This window comes from Oncorhynchus gorbuscha, linkage group LG13 (assembly GCF_021184085.1).
Source record: "Oncorhynchus gorbuscha isolate QuinsamMale2020 ecotype Even-year linkage group LG13, OgorEven_v1.0, whole genome shotgun sequence".
Lineage (NCBI taxonomy): Eukaryota > Metazoa > Chordata > Actinopteri > Salmoniformes > Salmonidae > Oncorhynchus > Oncorhynchus gorbuscha.
The window spans coordinates 74,350,407-74,370,185 of record NC_060185.1 but is presented as its reverse complement, the minus strand read 5'-3'; the positions used below and the strand labels follow the sequence as shown (position 1 = coordinate 74,370,185).

At 42.7% G+C, this 19,779-nt stretch overlaps 1 protein-coding gene across 3 annotated transcripts in view; it reads left to right on the top strand.

Annotated features, from left to right (window-relative positions):
• Nucleotides 1-19,779, top strand: part of LOC123993511 (platelet-derived growth factor C-like) — an 83,459-nt gene that overhangs the window by 48,734 nt on the left and 14,946 nt on the right. For all 3 annotated transcript variants that reach the window (XM_046295718.1, XM_046295719.1, XM_046295717.1), the window contains one exon: nt 4,330-4,507. In XM_046295718.1, the coding sequence (XP_046151674.1) occupies nt 4,330-4,507 (178 nt within the window). The remainder of the gene's footprint in view (nt 1-4,329; nt 4,508-19,779) is intronic.

The following is a 19,779-nucleotide window of genomic DNA, read 5'->3' as shown; positions in this document are numbered from 1 at the left end:
AATCTTTAGTAGTTCAGATGCTCATCTACTATTCTGCTTGTCTGAGGGGGGATGAAAAACATTCTTCCCAAATCCAGCGGAGAAAAGTCATATTGCCAGCACAGAGATACTTGAGACACACGGCTACAGTGGCTTTAATCATTCTCCAGAATATTTACTGTATTTCTATAAATAATGTGTTGGAGTGTGGCATTACACATGAAACTATGTAATAAGCAGGTTGCACTGCATTATAGATTAGCCATCTGCCACCGTGGGGCTGTCAGTCTGTTTCACAGTCCTCCAAACCGTATCAGGAAAGAAGGGCTGAATATTGACAGCTAATGATGCTTATTGCACTGTGTGTACTGTTACAGCATGTAGTCAAAAACCCACATCATAGGTTGTGTAGATCCAGCTATACTGTATGTCTCAAACACAAATGAATGGAAAAGATACAGTGCTTTCAAAAAGTATTCATATCCCTTGACTTATTCCACATGTTGTTGTTACAGCCAGAATTAAAAATGGATTACTTTTTTTTCTTTCACCCATCTTTAACACAATACCCATAATGACAAAGTGAAAACGCGATTATAGAAATGTTTTCACATTTATTGAAAATAAAATACATTTCCGTAAGTATTCACACCCCTTTGCTATGACACTCCAACTTGAGCTCAGGGGCATCCAATTTCCTTTGATCATCCTTGAGATGTCGCTACAACTTGTTTGGAGTCCACCTGTGGCCAATTTAATTGTTTGGTCATGATTTAGAAAGAAACACAAATGTCTATATAAGGTCCCACAGTTGACAGTCCATGTCAGAGCAGAAATTTGACCATGAAGTCTAAGGAACTGTTCATATATCTCGGAGTTAGAATTGTGGTGAGGCATATATCTGCGTGTGGAAAGGTTCCAAGAGAACAGTGGTCTCCATCATTGGGAAATTGAAAAAATATGGAACTACCCAGACTAGAGCTGGCCGTCTGACCAAACTGAGCAACTGGGCAAGATGGACAGGTCAGGGAGGTGACCAAGAACCCAATGACCACTCTGACAGAACTACAGGGTTCCTTTGCTGAGATGGGAGAACCTACCAGAAGGACAACAGTCTCTACAGCGCTTCACTATTCTGGGCTTTATGGGATTGTGGCCAGACAGAAGCCACTACTGAGAAAAAAGTGCATGACAGCATGCCTGGAGTTTGCAAAAAGGCACATGAAAGACTGGGATCATAAGACAAAAGATTATATGACATCAAACATGTAACTCTTTGGCCTGAATGCAAAGCTCTATGTCTGGAGAAAACCAGGCACAGCTCATCACCTGTTTAACACCATCCCTACCGTGAAGCATGGTGGTGGCAGCATAATGCTATAGTAATGCTTTTCAGCTGCAGGGACTGGGAGACTGGTAAGGATAGAGGGAACAATGAATGGAGCCAAATACAGGCAAATACTTGATGAGAACCTGCTTCAGAGTGCTAACAACCTTAGACTGGGGCGAAGATTTACATTCCAACAGGACAATGACCCCAAGCATACAGTCAAAGCAATGCTCATATAGCTTCAGAACAAGAATGTGAAAGTACTTGAGTGGCTCAGCCAAATCCCAGACTTGAATCCCAATGATAATCTGTGGAAAGGCTTGCAGATTTTCAATCTCTGTTAAATTAGATAGGGAGGAGGGCAAGAACAGCAATCTTCAAGGAAGAATGGAAGAAAATCCCCAAATCCCGATGTGCAAAGCTGATACAGGCATACCCAAGACGACTCAATGATGTAATCGCCGACAAAAGTGCTTTTGCAAAGTATTGACTCAGGGGTGTGAATATTTACGTGACCTTTCAAAAGTTTGGGGTCACTTAGAAATTTCCTTGTTTTTGAAAGAAAAGCACATTTTTTTGTGCATTTAAATAACATCAAATTGATCAGTGTAGACATTGTTAATGCTGTAAATGACTATTGTAGCTGGAAACGGCAGATTTTTTATGGAATATCTACACAGCGTTGTACGAGATCTTCAGTTTCTTGGCAATTTCTCGCATGGAATAGCCTTTATTTCTCATAACAAGAATAGACTGACGAGTTTCAGAAGAAAGTTATTTGTTTCTGGACATTTTGAGCCTGTAGTCGAACCCAAAAGTGCTGATGCTCCAGATACTCAACCAGTCTAAAGAAGCCCAGTTTTATTGCTCCTTTAATCAGGAAACAGTTTTCAGCTGTGCTAACATAATTTAAAAAGAGTTTTCTAATGATCAATTAGCCTTTTAAAATGATAAACTTGGATTAGCTAACACAATGTACCATTGGAACACAGGAGTGATGATTGCTGATCATGGATCCCTGTACAACTATATAGATATTCCATTAAACATCTGCTGTTTCCAGCTACAATAGTCATTTACAGCATTAACAATGTCGACACCATATTTCTGATCAATGTGATGTTATTTTAATGGACAAAAAATGTGCTTGTCTCTCAAAAACAAGGACATTTCTAAGTGACCCCAAACTTTTGAACGTAGTGTATGTAAATTAGATACTTCTGTATGAATTCAGGCTGTAACACAACAAAATGTGGATTAAGTCAAGGGGTATGAATACTTACTGAAGGCACTGTAGGCACTGCGATTTACAGTATATTGATAACATTAGGCACGTTAACTATTGCATGTGTATAAGAAAACGTTTGCACCTTCTCCCTCTGAACGCCATCGAGCCCCTCGCTTCCTCCTGCGTGAACTTTCCCAAATCAAAGGCAACCATGTCAGGAAATTTGTCAGTCAAGGTTTATTTAACATCACAGCAAATCCCTTTTTAGTTGTATGCGTGTCCCCTGTATTGCTTTTCTAGAAACCAGCTCAAACTGAAACTGTCAGGGAGACGGAAAATGTAAACAATGTCCTCGGTAACCTAATATCTCTATTGGCAGCGCTGAATGAAAGGTAAGTGTGCCTGTCAACAACGCTTGAGTGATTAGTACCAGACTTGACTGTGGACGGTGAAACAAGGGTTTATTGAATGTGGATCATTGGTTCCACAAAATAACAAGACCCACTTCGCTGGAACGACTCTTTGAAATTAGGATTAAAGGTTTTCTGGAACTCTGCTGTATTTAGAGAGTGATAAAACAAGGTAAGGTTGTCTGTCCCCTCTCTCCACTCTCGAATGCTAATTGACCACATTTCTGAAACCAATTAATCAATAGAGATACGATGTGAATTAGTTACTGAAGTAATTTCCATTAAGACCAGTGACGAGTCAACTACGTCCGAAGCCGAAATAGAAATCTGAATATCAACGGTAAACAAAATTGAGTAACAAAACCTATTATGCCGGAATACATTGTTACAAAACACAATCACAGATGCACATTTGTCCTGATTGTTTTCCTTCTACTCAATTCCTGAAAGTGATCATGTAATCTCAAATAAAGTACAGAGTATTTTAATCATCTGTAATATGACTTTGTAAAGATCTATCAGATTTAGTTTACAAGGTAACTCTTATTTGAAGAGCCAAGAGGCATCGTTGCCAGTGGAGTGCTATGCTACTTCTAATGAGCACAGGTTTAATTAAAAAGTCAATCCAAAGCTCAACAAAAGATGCATTTTCTTACAGTGTTTAGCGTTAGACTAATAGACTTTTGCCCGGGTTTGTGTCTGGCCCATTATCGCTAACCAGAGGCGACGACTGCTAATACTTTCCCTCCTAACCCACTTGAGGTTGCTCGCTGAATGATTGCACAAGCAATACTCAGCTTATGTTTTCTACATTTAATATCGACTCTAAATTATAGAGCTGCCCATCGCTCCTGGCGGAGACACTTTGAGCATTAGGCCCCACCGTTAGAAACCATTTAGTGATAGAATAGCCCTTTCTCCTCGGAGAGAGGGAACTGGATGGGTGGAATGATGGATGGATGGGCGGGAGGAGGGGAAGGGAAATATAAAACAGGAGGGGGCTGTGTAGGGCAGCTACAGCTCAGTGGGGGGGTGTATTAGGGCTCCAGAGGGACAAAGCTAACCTCACAATAAGCAATCACAGGCAATTTATGAAATAGCATCATGCTACATGGGTAAGGTCCCAGATTGAGAGAAGCAACCATGAAAGCCCTCTAGATTTCCTCACCAATTCACTGCCTCAGAGGATATAAATGTGCCAGCACCCAGTGTGGTGTGTAATGTTCAGTATATGCATTAAGTGCTCTCTTTCAATGCATGCCAACTTTATGTCCTGTCTCCAATGGCAATGTGAATTCAGGGGACCACACGTACTAAGCCAAAGCTCTCATGCTCACCTCCCCTCTCTCTCGCTACCCCCCCCCTCTGTGTTCTTTTTCCAGGTATGATTTTGTGGAGATCGATGAGCCATCTGAGAACACCATTCTGGGCCGCTGGTGCGGGTCCCAGGTACCTGCCAGTCACACATCTAAAGGCAGTCAGATCCGGGTGCGATTTATCTCCGACGAGTATTTCCCCTCCGAGCCCGGATTCAGCATTCGCTACTCCCTGCTCCCAATGGTAAGCCACCTTTCCTCTGAGCACACAAACAACACAAAAACCCTCCCATACGTAATGACTTATTATTTCATCTGTTGTTCTGTATGTGCAAACCTCTCTCAACGTGCTTGTTTTGACCAGTGTTTATACCTAAGTGCTGTTGTAAGTCGTGACTGTATTGACATTTGATGCACCTGTGATCCAATCAGACAAAGTTTTGATTAGAGGCAATGGTGCAGGAGTGCTAATAGAGTTGGTTGAGATAGGCTCTCAGGCACAGCATGGCCTGCTGACTCTGGTTGGATTCAATCCACGTCTAATTATTCTCCTCCGACTGATGAAGAATAGCGCTGGATGAAATACCAGCCGTTTTAGGGCTCCCGACCATATTTTTTCCACTGATTGTAACTTTTTGTTGTACATAATGTTTCCGACATTGTTTCCTATGACCGAATAGAGCTTCTGGACATCAGAGCAGTTATCACTAACCTCGATTTGGATGAGGACTTTTACTTCAATGAGTCGGAGGCAAAGGCCCAAGTCCCCGACACGTGGAGAAGGAGGAGGTGGCACTGTAGAGACCGGCGTGCAGGGTACCTGACAAGACTACGTCAGAGAGTGGATAAACTGCCTCTGCTTTCTGTTCTATTGATGAACCCGCAATCACTGGAGAACAAACTGGACGAGCTCCGCTCGAGACTATCCTATCTACGTGATCTATGTTTCTCAGAGTTATGGCTGAACAAGGTCATGGAAAACGTAAATCTAGCTGTTTTTTCTATACATCGGCAAGACAGAACGGCAGCGGCGGGGAGGCTCAGGGGAAGGGGTTTGTGTCTCTTGTTAACAACAGCTGGTGCGCGGTCTCTAATAAAAAGGAAGTCTCGAGGTTCTGGTCACCTAAAGTAGAATACCTCTCGAAAAGCTGTAGACCATACTATTTGCCAAGAGAGTTATCTATATTTATATTGCCAAGAGAGTTGTCTATATTTTTCATAGCTGGCTATTTACCACCACAGGGCCATAAGCAAACAAGAAAATTAGCATTCAGAGGTGGTGCCCCTTGTGGCCGGTGATATTAATGCAGGAAAACTCAAATCATTTTTACATACTTTTTACCAGCATGCCATTTGTACAACTAGAGGTGAAGAAACTATAGATCACCTTTACTCCACACACACAGACACATACAAAGCTCTCCCCCGTCCTTCGTTTTGCAAATCTGACCATAACTATATCCTGCCGATTCCTACTTATAAGCAAAACTCAAACAGGAACTATCATTGATGCACTCAATACGGATTTGGTCCGATGAAATGGATGCTAAGCTACAGGACTGTTTCGCTAGCACAGACTGGAATATGTTCTGGGATTCATCCGATAACATTGAGGAGTATACCACATCAGTCACCGGCTTCATTAATAAGTGCATCAGACAACTTCGTCTCCACAGTGACCTTACGTACATATCCCAACCCGAAGTCGTGGATTACAAGCAAGATCCGCACAGAGCTAAAAGGTAGAGCTGCAGCTTTCAAGGAGCGGGACACTAATCCGGATGCTACGCCTGCCAATGTAACCATCAAACCGGCAAAGCATTAATACAGGACCAAGATCAAATCCCACTACACCCACCGGCTCTGATGCTCGTCAGATGTGGCAGGGCTTACAAACTATCACGGATTACAAAGGGAAACCCAGCAGCGAGCTGCCCAGTGAAGCAAGCCTAGAAGACGAGCTAAGTGCTTTCTATGCTCGCTTTTAGAAAAACAACACTGAACCATGCATGAGTGCACCAGCTGTTCAGGACAACTGTGTGATCAATCTCGCCGTAGCCGATGTGAGCAAGACCTTTAAACAGGTTAACATTCACAAGGCTGCAGGGCCAGACGGATTACCAGGATACTTAATCAGAGCATGCGCTGAACAGCTAGCAAGTTGTCTTCACTGATAATTTCAACCTCTCCCTGGCCCAGTCTGTAATACCTACATGTTTCAATCAGACTACCATAGTCCGTGTGCCCAAGAAGGCCAAGGTAGCCTGTCTAAATTATTATCACTCCGTAGCACTCAGATCTGTAGCCATGAAATGCTTTGAAAGGCTGGTCATGGCTCACATCAACACCATCATCCCAGACACCCTGGACCCACTCCAATTCACATACCACCACAACAGATCCACAGATGACACAATCTCTATTGCACTCCCCACTGCCCTTTTCAATTACCACACGGCAAGTGGTACCGGAGCACCAAGTCTGGGACCAAAAGGCTCCTGAACAGCTTCTACCCCCAAACCATAAGACGGCTGAACAGTTAATCAAATGGCTACAGGGACTATTTTCATTGAACCCCTTATTATATTATGTTTATTTTTTTGCACTGAAATTCTTGCAATGGCTATGTGCACACTCACTAGACTCTACCCACACAGTCACACATACTAGACTGACGCACACACACACACACACACACACACACACACACACACACACACACACACACACACACACACACACACACACACACACACACACACACACACACACACACACACACACACACACACACACACACACACACACACACACACACACACACACACACACACACACACACACATACACACTTTCACACTCTTCAAATATGCTGCTGCTACTTTGTTTATTATCTCTCCTAATGGCCGAGTCATTTTTACACCTACGTACATGTACATTACCACAATTACCTCAAATACCTCGTGGCCCTGCACATTGACTCTGTACCGGTACTCCTTTGTTTATAGCCTCGTTACTGTTATTTTATTATTATATACTTTTTATTGCCTGTGCTTTGTTGGGAAAGGGCTCGTAAGAACGCATTTCACAGTAAAGTCTACACCTGTTGTATTTGGTGCATGTGACAAATGAAATTTGATTTGATATAAAAAATGGATTTAGAGCTGGATCCAACTATTAGCTTTGGACTTGTCTGATACAGTATAACTGTTTTTTACATGGCTCTCTCATTCTGTCTCTCTTTCTCTCCATTTCTTCCATACTTTCTCTCTCAATTCAGTCAGCCTCTATTGGCAGGATGTGTGTCAATAGTCCCATTTTAGATCATGAAAGATCACATTACTCTGTCTGTCTGTTAACATCCTACGTCTCGCATCCTATTCGACTCTCCTCTCCCTTTCTCTAAACCCTCTCTCACGTTTTTCCTTTCCTGACCCCTGTCTTCTCCCCAACCTCCCCCTCCCCTCTCGTCTCTCTCCTTCCTCATCTCAGACCACACACATAGAGGCCCCTTAATACCCACACAATTCACTTACAAAAAACCCCAGAGATAAACTGAAGTGAAGACTGCCATGTTTTAACCTGTCATGTTGCAGTTGTGTGCACCTCACTCTTAAGTAAACAGTTCTTCCCTTCATCAAGCTGTAGTGGCCTGCAGCGCAGAGAAATCATTTGTTACTGACAGGCACAATTGGGAAAAGGAGGTCAGCAACGGTGCATCTTTTTGTCTATTTTCCCTTTTTTCATTCGCTTTTGCAGTTTTCTTTTGGTTTATATTTACCACATGATTTCACTTGGTTTTATTGACTCTGCTCCCTTTTTGGTAGATGAGCTGACACTTCCACAAACGTCTTTAAACAAATGCATTTCCTGTACCTTCTGACTCTTTTCGCGTTTCTGAGACTTTTTTCAGAATCTCAAGTATACAGCTGCCTAACATGTTGTCCTTCTTCTATTAAATGTGAGCCATGACTCTTTTCACCCCAAATTCTACCTAAACGTTTGCCATATACTTTCATAACATAAAGATGGTCAAATGCGGAGCTGAGTCCTTTATTCTACACCGTATAGTGTGTACAACCAGTTATATTCATTAGATGAAATCTGCAGGCCAATATGCTTAACTGAAGGGACTCACCCACACATGCATACACATAAACAAAGGCCTGTCTTAATACTAAGAGTCTTTCATGCAATTTGCCCTAAACATTATAATAATTTACATTCATCTGGTTGTATAATAACTTGTAACCCATTTTCTGCAATAGGAAACAGTACAGAGGAAGCCGTTTGTGTTCATGAACCTTTAATGATATCTGTCAAGACTAATAGTATGCTGGGCCGATCATAGTTAACCCTAATTTTGCACATACACTCTTAGAAAAAAGTTTTTCAAAAGGGTTCTATGGCTGTCCCTTTTTTGGTTCCAAGTAAAAACCTTTTGGTTCCAGGAAGAACCCTTTTAAGTTCTAGATAGCACCTTTGTTTCCCCAGAGTGTAGAGGCCTGTGTGAATGTGAGTAAAAGTGATGTCACCAACTTCAGCCATGTTCCAGTTTAAAGGTGATCCATTTGGATTGTTCAATGACCCAAAGTGTCATTAGATCAGAACTTTTCAGAAGTCATGCAGATCTAGATTAAAAACATCCTATCCAGTGACAGGAGACCCTTTGCAAGCCATGCTCCCGCCCTTGGCCAAGACTGTTTAGTCAGGCTGAAGTTCCAAATATGTTTTCCTATAACTGAATACGGTTACAGTTGAAGTCGGTTTACATACACTTAGGTTGGAGTCATTAAAGCTCGTTTTTCAACCACTCCACAAATTTCTTGTTAACAAACTATAGTTTTGGCAGGTCGGTTAGGACTTTTACTTTGTGCATGACACGAGTAATACTTCCAACAATTGTTTACAGACAGATTATTTAACTTATAATTCACTGTATCACAATTCCAGTGGGTCAGATGTTTACATACACCAAGTTGACTGTGCCTGTAAATAGCTTGGAAAAGTCCAGAAAATTATGTCATGATAGCCTAATTGACTTCATTTGAGTCATTTGAAGGTGTACCTGTGGATGCATTTCAAGGCCTCTCTTCAAACTCAGTGCCTCTTTGCTTGACATCATGGGAGAATAAAAAGAAATCAGCCAAGACCTCAGAACAAATATTGGAAACCTCCACAAGTGTGGTTCTTCCTTGGGAGCAATTTCTAAATGCCTGAAGGTACCACGTTCATCTGTACAAAATATAGTACGGAAGTATAAACACCATGTGACCACGCAGCCATCATACCGCTCAGGAAGGAGACACGTTCTGTCTCTTAGAGATTAACGTACTTTGGTGAGAAAAGTGCAAATCAATCCCAGAACAATAGCAAAGGACCTTGTGAAGATGATGGAGGAAACAGGTACAAAAGTATCTATATCCATAGTAAAATGAGTCCTACATTGACATAACCTGATTGGCTGCTCAGTAAAGAAGAAGCCACTGCTCCAAAACTGCCATAAAAAAGCCAGACTACTGTTTGCAACTGCACATGGTTTTTGAAGACATGTCCTCTGGTCTGATGAAACAAAAATAGAACTGTTTGGCCATAAGGACCATCGTTATGTTTGGAGGAAAAAGGGCCAAAGAACATCCCAACCGTGAAGCACAGGGGTGGCAGCATCATGCTATGGGGTTGCTTTGCTGCAGGAGGGACTGGTGCACTTCGCAAAATAGATGGCATCATGAGGTGGGAAATGTTGTGGATATATTGAAGCAACATCTCAAGACATAAGTCAGGAAGTTAAAGCTTGGTTGCAAATGGGTCTTCCAAATGGACAATAAAAGTTGTGGCAAAATGGCTTAAGGACAACAAAGTCAAGGTATTGGAGTGGCCATCACAAAGCCCTGACCTCAATCCTATAGAAAATTTGTGGGCAGAACTGAATAAGCGTGTACGAGCAAGGAGGCCTACAAACCTGACTCAGTTACAACAGCTCAGGAGGAATGGGCCAAAATTCACCAAACTTATTGTGGGAAGCTTGTGGAAGGCTAACTGAAATGTTTGACCCAAATTAAACAATTTAAAGGCAATGCTACCAAATACTAATTGAGTGTATGTAAACTTCTGACCCACTGGGAATGTGATGAAAGAAATATAAGCTGAAATAAATAATTCTCTACTATTATTCTGACATTTCACATTCTTAAAATAAAGTGGTGATCCTAACTGACCTAATTCAGGGATTTTTACTAGGATTAAATGCCAGAAATGGGGAAAAACTGAATTTAAATATATTTGGCTAAGGTGTATGTAAACTTCCGACTTCAACTGTACATGCACTCAATAATGCAATTATTGTGGCGAGTCAGATTAATATAATAGTTAGATTAAAATGTTTACATGCTTTGCAAGAAGAAAGATATCCCTAAAAATCCTGTTTACATGGACATATCTGAAATCAGGCTACCTGATGGAACTGAATGCAGAACATCTGCAATCAAAATAGACGTTCCACCACAGTGAACATGTTATTTTGGACATAGAAGTAGTTTTAACATACAAACTGTATAACACTCATACATTCAGTTGATCCGAACACACTTCACTCATGCTAAAGAAGGAGACACGTTCAACTGGTGCTAGCACAATGGGCAGATCACATTCAAAGCTGGAACGCCGATTTAAGGTTTTAACATGTCCTAATAATTCAAAAGACTGGCGCAGAAAACCATGTGTTTTTAATCTGTGTATGGTTACTTCGATTTTGACCTTCCGCCGATTTAAGATGAGCAGGGTAAGGTATTTACATGACTTTTGCCATATAACCTTTTATTTAACTAGGCAAGTCAGTTAAGAACAAATTCTTATTTACAATGACGGCCTACACCGGCCAAACCCTGAGCCAATTGTGCGCCCCCCTATGGGACTCCCAATCACGGCCGATTGTGGTACAGCCAAGAAACGAACCAGGGTGTCCGTAGTAACGCCTCTATCACTGAGATGTAGTGCTTTAGACCACTGCGCCACTCGAGAGCCTGTCACGGCCGATTGCCATAATCAGTTTACACATCATTATTGTAAGTCGCTCTGGATAAGAGCGTCTGCTAAATGACTTAAATGTAAATGTAAATATCGAATTATTAGTGTGCATGTAAACATACTCAATGCCTTTGAGAACATTATGATACCACAAATCATAAATCTCACAAGGTTTCTTTGAGAGTGAACCTTTGATGATACTACGCAATTTTGGGCATTGAAAAACACTTGTGGCATTGACAACTGGATTGGTGCTGCCGTGATTTCCACTCCAATATCCCATCTCACTTTACACATCAACGATTACTGGAAGGTCGTTTCTGATGCATATCCTCCAGAAATGATTTAATAGATATGTTTCTCTTTGATGTGTGATACCCTGCTCAGAACATTATTTTTTCCCCGAGGTGTTTACTAAAGCATTTGTGCATGCCCGGACCATTCAATCTCTGCTAAACGAGTTTCATTGTCTCCCGTGGAACAAAGGCATTGTTCATCTTTTTCAGTTCATGCTAAAATGAACGAGCAGCTTTGGTGTTTAATCATCCTTCCATATAGCACCATATTGATGTTGTCAGAAAGACCAGATGGGACTTGATTTTTGTATAGTTTCTCTCCTTTATCTTCAAGACTAATATCGGGAGAGAGCATTATAAAGCAGATAGATTTACAGAGAATAAGGACCTTACTGATTTGAATGCATCTTTTTACAGAACAATGTCCCCAGTGACTCCTGTCAATCCATACAGAATAGGTCCTCCACCAGATTCATGGCACACCATCATCAACTTGCTTTGCTTAGTCTCCCATTCAAGCACTGTAAAGTTCTAAGATGGATGCATTTATTTATGTATGTGAAAGTCATGAGGGGAGACAAGATGAGGACAGCTTTCTTCTGCTCTAGTTGTGTTTTATTCACAAACCACAGATCATCTGAATGTTGGCCTACAGTCAATCAAACAAGGATCTGAGATCTAGTAGTATTTTATTAGCTAAAGCAGCAGTTTCTCTTCTGAGCCTTAGCTGGACTTTTCTGTAGTCTTCATCAATCCTAATCTTGATTAGTAAATACTAATTCTTATTAAATACCTTAAACCATTTACTACACTGGCACTCCAAACCTCTGAATCCATAACCGTGTAAGAATCCAGTTTGCTGAATAATTTTTGCCTCTTAAACAGTGATTCCCAAAAGCAATGTTGATCTGTCCTAAGGTCTACAATTTGTCCATTTGTTTTTGCTCTACGGTAGAACTGTTTTGTTATTCTAGTGGAAGGGAGGAGGTGTATTTTGGCTTAGTCTCCGGCGTACAGTGCACATCAAGAGTCATGGCTGGATCGTGAGGGACTATATATAATGTCCAATAGGGGGAGAGAATTTGTGAACCTACAATTCTGCCACCATGCTGTTTTCTCCATGTCACTGCTGGTTTTAGTTGTTGATGATTGGGGGATCTGTGGTAGAACATTATCAGTGCTGTAGACTGAGATGAAGCCATTTAGATAGGATACATACTGTACCTCTGTAATGCAAAGCAACTGCTGGGTGTGGAGGTTTCTCAGGTGATTTGAATACTTTACACTAGACTGGGATTGAATCAACTGCGGATAGTGGATTTCTGGGAAGCACTTTTATATTTGCATTTGTTTGCAGCTTGGGATTGAGGGGAGTTGACACTTGGTTTCTAAACTAAATTTATACAGTAGTAGGAAGATATGTACAGCATGCTGAACACATACATATGTCATGTATATTGAACCTGCATGCATACATACAATGCCTTCAGAAAGTATTCACACCCCTTGACTTGTGGCAAAACAATTCACTTTTTGTCCTGAATACAAAGTGTTGTGTTTGGGGCAAAACATATTTTCAAACATAGTGGGATCTGCATGATGTTATGTGTATGTTTTTAATCGTTAAGGACTGGGGAATTTTTTAGGATAAAAGAAAAACTAAGAGCTAAGCACAGGCAAAATCCAAGAGGGAAAACCTGGTTTAGTCTGCTTTCCACAGGTCATGGAGTTGAATTCACCTTTCAGCAGAACAATAACCTACACACATCCAAATATATACTGGAGTTGCTTACCAAGCAGACAATGAATGTTCCTGAGTGGCCGAATTATAGTTTTGATTTACAGTACCAGTCAAAAGATTGGACACACCTACTCATTCCAGGGTTTGTCTATATTTTTACTATATTCTACATTGTAGAATAATAGCGAAGACATCACAAATATGAAATAATATGTATGGAATCATGTAGTAACCAAAAACGTGTTAAACAAATCAAAATATATTTTATATTTGAGATTATTCAAAGTAGCCACCCTTTGCCTTGATGACAGCTTTGCACACTCTTGACATTCTCTCAACCAGCTTCATGAGGTAGTCACCAGGAATGTGTTTCAATTAACAGGTGTGCCTTCTTAAAAGTACATTTGTGGAATTTTTGTGTTGTTATGAAGTAGGGGTGGAATACAGAAGATAGTCCTATTTGGTAAAAGAACAAGTCGATATTATGTCAAGAACAGCTCAAATAAGCAAAGAGAAACGACAGTCCATCATTATTTTAAGACATGAAGGTCAGTTAATCTGGAGCATTTCAAGATCTTAGAAAGTTTCTTCAAGTGCAGTTGCAAAAACCATCAAGCGCTATGAGGAAACTGGCTCTCATTAGGACCGACCACAGGAAAGGAAGTGTTACCTCTGCTGCAGAGTACATGTCCATTGCACCTCAGATTGCAGCCCAAATAAATACCTCACAGTGTTTAAGTAACAGACACATCTCAACATCAACTGTTCATATGAGACTGAGTGAATCAGACCTTCACGGTTGAATTGCTGCAAAGAAACCACTACTAAAGGACATCAATAAAAAGAGAGACATGCTTGGGCCAAGAAACACAAGCAATGGACATTAGACAAGTGGAAATATGTCCTTTGGTCTGATTTTTGGTTCCAACTGCCGTGTCTTTGTGAGACTCAGGGAAAGTGAACGGATTATCTCTGCATGTGTGGTTCCCTCCGTGAAGCATAGAAGAGGAGGTGTGATGGTGTGGGGGTGCTTTGCTGGTGACACTGTCTGTGATTTATTTAGAAGGCACACTTAACCAGCATGGCAACCACAGCTATAACGTGGAAGCTGGGAGTTAGGAAGCAAGTGCAGGTGGAGAGTTTAATAATGAATGGAACATGCCGGAAGATCTGCTGGAACAGTGTCTCAGCGACCTGGAGAGAGGTAGGGAGACCAGAGAGAGGAATAAGCCACCATGATTTAGAAAATCTGTCCACAACTTCCAGAATGGTGGTGAAACCATCAGACGGGGGAGATCATACAGTCCGGACGACTGTGTGATCACACTCTCTGCAGCCGATGTGATTAAGACCTTTAAACAGGTCAACATTCACAAGGCTGCAGGGCCAGACGGATTAACAGGACGTGTACTCCGAGCATGTGCTGACCAAACGGAAAGTGTCTTCACTGACATTTTCAACCTCTCCGTGTCTGAGTCTGTAATACCAACATGTTTCAAGCAGACCACCATATTCCCTGTGCCCAAGAACACTAAGGTAACTTGCCTAAAAGCTAATCAAATGGCTACTCAGACTATTTTCACCCCCCCCCCTTCTACACTGCTCCAACTTGCTGTTAGTATCTATACGTAGTCACTTTAATAACTCTACCTACATGTACATATTACCTCATCTATAAGTCTTTGCTAGGTAAAGCCCCGCCTTATCTCTGCTCACTGGTCACCCCCAAAGCCAATTCCTCTTTGGCCACCTTTCCTTCCAGTTCTCTGCTGCCAATGATTGGAAAGAACTGCAAGAATCACTGAAGCTGGAGACTCATATCTCCCTCACTAACTTTAAGCACCAGCTGTCAGAGCAGCTCACAGATCACTGCACCTGTACATAACCCATCTACATAGCCCATCCAACTACCTCATCCCCATACTGTTATTTATTTTGCTCCTTTACACCCCAGTATCTCTACTTGCACATTCATCTTCTGCACATCAGTCACTCCAGTGTTAAATATCTATATTGTAATTATTTCGCCACTATGACCTATTTATTGCCTTACCTCCCTTATCCTACATCATTTGCACACACTGTATATAGACTTTTTCGATTGTATTTTTGACTGTATGTTTGTTTATTACATGTGTAACTCTGTGTTGCTGTTTGTGTCGCACTGCTTTGCTTTATCTTGGTCAGGTTGCAGTTTTTTTTAGGTATTTTCTTAAAACTGCAGGGCTTGTAAGTACGCATTTCACTGCAAGGTCTACCTGTTGTATTCGGCGCGTGTGACAAATAAAATTTGACCAGTAACAACCAGGGACAGATGAAACCAGGGACGCTGAGGCATGGGAAGGGGAAGGAGTTTCCCTACTGGAGCGTGCCGGTTGACACAGCGAGTAACGTCCTCCACCAAGGTGGGCCACCAATACTTTTCAGAGAGTGATTTTATAGTACGGGTGATCTCAGGATTTCCAGTGACAGCTGTGTGTGCCCAGGTCAACAGTCTCTCCCTTATCTCTGTGGGAATGTAGATGCGCTCAGGAGGACAGTTAGTGGGAGTGGGTTCCGTTTCCATAGCCTGGCGAAATTCCACCTCTACGTCCCAAACCACAGGGGAACAGGGCAACACATTACAAGAGGGAACAGGACAACAGGTCGGGGGACCAGTCCATGAATCTCATGAGATCAAATCAAACTGTATTAGTCACATACTCCATATACAGCAGGTATATGCAGCACCTTACTGTGAAATGCTTACTGACGAGCCCCTAACCAACAATGCAGTTTTAAAAAAATATGGAAAAGAATAAGAAATAAAAGTAACAGGTAATTAAAGAGAAGCAGTAAAATAACAATAGCTAGACTAGAAACAGTTGCTTTGTAAGTAGGAAAACCTGCAAAATCGTCAGTGTATCAAATACTTGTTCTCCCCACAGTACAGGGGGTTTCAGTACAGTGTGAAACTACCCTCTGTAGTACCTTGCAGTCAGAGGCCGAGCAGTTGCCATACCAGGCAGTGATGCAACCCGTCAGGATGCTCTCAATGGTGCAGCTATAGAACCTTTTGAGGATCTAAGGACCCATGCCAAATCTTTTCAGTCTATAATTTGTTGTGCCCTCTTCACGACTGTCTTGGTGTGCTTGGACCATGTTAGTTTGTTGGTGATGTAAACACCAAGAAACTTGAAGCTCTCAACCTGTTCCAATGCAGGCCCGCAGATGAAAATGGGGGCGTGCTCCGTCCTCTTTTTCCTGTAGTCCACAATCATCTCCTTTGTCTTGATCACCTTGAGAGAGAGGTTGTTGTCCTTGCACAACACAGTCAGGACTCTGACCTCCTCCCTATAGTCTCATTGTTGTCGGTGATCAGGCCTACCACTGTTGTGTCATCAGCAAATTGAATGATGTTGGAGTCGTGCCTGGCCTTGCAGTCATGAGTGAACAGGGAGTACAGGAGCGGACTGAGCACGCTTCCCTGAGGGGCCCGTGTTGAGGATCAGCGTGGTGGATGCGTTGTCACCTACACTTACCACCTGGTATTGACCTGTCAGGAAGTCCAGGATCCAGTTGCAGAAGGAGGTGTTTAGTCCCAGGGTCCTTAGCTTATTGATGAGCTTTGAGGGCACTATGGCATTGAACGCTGAGCTGTAGTCAATGAATAGCATTCTCAGGTAGGTGTTCCTTTTGTCCAGTTGGGAAAGGGTAGTGTGAGTGCAATAAAGATTGCATCATCTGTGGATCTGTTGGTGCGGTATGCAAATTGGAGTGGGTGTAGGTTTTTTGGGAAAATGGTGTTGATGTGAGCTATGCCTTTCAAAGCATTTCATGGCTATGGGTCGGTAGTCATTTAGACAGGTTACCTTAGTGTTCTTGGGCACAGTCACTATGGTGGTTTGCTTAAAACATGTTGGTTTTACAGACTCGGACAGGGAGAGGTTTAAAATGTCAGTGAAGACACTTGCCAGTTGGTCATCGCATGCTCACAGTACACGTCCTGTTAATCCGTCTGGCTCTGCGGCCTTGTTAATCTTGACCTGTTTAAAGGTCTTACTCACATCGGTTGCGGAGAGCGTAATCACACAGTCTTCCGGAACAGCTGGTGCTCTCATCCATGTTTCAGTATTATATACCTCGAAACAAGTATTGCAGTAGTTTAGCTCGTCTGGTAGACTCGTGTCACTGGGCAGCTCTCGACTGTGCTTCCTTTTGTAGTCTGTAATGGTTTGCAAGCCCTGCCACACCCGACGGGCATCAAAGCTGGTGTAGTGCGATTCGATTTAAGTCTTTTATTGACGCTTTGCCTGTTTGATGGTTCGTCGGAGGGCATAGCTTGATTTCGGGTTAGAGTCCCGCTCCTTGAAAGCGGCAGCTTCTGTTTGGGGTATGTACGTATGGTCACTGTGGGGACGACATCATCGATGCCCTTATGGATGAAGCCAATGACTAATGTGGTGTACTCCTCAATGCCATCAGAGGAATCACGGAACATATTCATCTGACCACTTTTTCATTGATCTTGTCACTGTTGCTTCCTGCATTAATTATAGATAGATAGAATTATGGTCAGATTTGCTGATAGAAATTTGGTAAAATGGATTTAAGTTTCCCTGCATTAAAGTCCCCGGCTACTAGGAGCGCTGTCTCTGGGTGAGTGATTTCTTGTTTGCGTATGGCAGAATACAGCTCATTCAGTGCTGTCGTAGTGCCAGCCTCAGTCTGGGGTGTTATGTAAACAGCTACAAAAAATAGAGATAGTGTGGCCTACAGCTTATCATGAGATACTCTACCTCAGGTGAGCAATAGCTCGAGACTTCCTTAGATACCGTACACCAGCTGTTATTTACAAAAATACATAGTCCGCCGCCCCTTGTCTTACCAGACGCAGCTGTTCTGTCCAGCCGGTACAGCGTATAACCAGCCAGCTGTTCGTTAATTGTGTTGGCGTTCAGCCACGACTCTGTGAAGCATAAAATATTATAGTTTTGAATGTCCCGTTGGTAGTTTAATCTTCCTCATAAGTCATCGATTTTCATTCTCCAAAGATTGCACTTTTGCTAGCAGAATGGAAGGAAGTGGGGGTTTATTCAATCGCCTACAAATTCTCAGAAGTCAGCCCACCCTCTGGCCCCTTTTTCTCTACCTCTTCACACAAATTATGGGGATCTGGGCCTGTTCCCGCGAAAGCAGTATATCATTCACGTCGGACTTGTCAGACTCGTTAAAGGAAAAAAAGGATTCTGCCAGTCTGTGGTGAGTAATCGCAGTCCTGATGTCCAGATATTATTTTCGGTCATAAGAGACGGTATTGGCAACATTATGTACAAAATAAGTTACAAACAACACATATATACAAACAAAAAAAAACACAATTGGTTGGGGACACGTAAAACGCCAGCTTTCTTCTCTGATGCCATCTTATGGTGGCGTTATGGTGTTGGAGCTAAGGGAGCTATGAGCCATGATCTTGTGAGCTGGTGCACTAGTGATGAAAGAAAGGGATGTTTTCCTGATGAATGGACTCCACGGTGAGGATGAGTGGTGTACTGACGTGTGTGATGGTTCTGGATCCTTGTGGCCGATTATCAATGGTTGAAACGGAGACGAGAGTGCATATGAGGGGATGTTCAGAGAGGAGGCACGGGTCTGGTCAATAAAGTTCCCCTTGACATCGGAATCTACTAGCACTGTAGAAACAGTCCAGCCAGCTAGTGTGATCAACACTAAAAAGGGTTTAACAGAAACTGATGAAGATGGGATACTCACACCTGCTCAGGGAGGTGGAAGATAACAGGACCGTCCCTCTGCTCTTGTGGTTACCGATTTGGGATATACCGGACACTGCTAAAGCTGGTGCCCCCCTTGACCACAATAGAGACAGAGCCTCCGATGTCTCCGTCTGCATCGCTCTATCCCGGGAAGGCAAGTGACCACTGCCTCCATAGGTTTCAGCTCTGCTATAGAGTATTCACTGAGGGAGGTTGAGGGAGATGTGGGTACCAACGCTCCCAAAGTAGATTATCCAACCGGATGGCCATCGCGATGAGTGCGTCCAAGTAGAGGTTGTCGTCCCGACATGCCAGTTCCGTTTGGTCCTCCTCTCGCAGTCCTCTTTGGGAATAGCGTACGGAGCGCCGGCTCATTCCATCCGCTGGATGCTGCTTCTGTCCAGAAGGTGAGTGCGTACTCTGCAGAGGCCTTGTCATCCTGCCATAGTTGGAGTAGGCGCTCATAGTTGGAGTAGCCATGAACCCTCAAATGAAGCCAGCTCCTCCTCTCCTCTCCCCCAGATGGCCGTGGCCCACTCCAACACCCGCCCAGTTATCAGAGCAATGACCATGGCTACCTTGGGGGCTCCCCTCTGACAAGGACAAACAGGCATCGCTGACCTGGGCAGACTGATGTGCTGGCTCGCTGGTTCGACTGGTGGCAGAGCATCCTCCTCTAGTGGGAGGCAATGCCTCT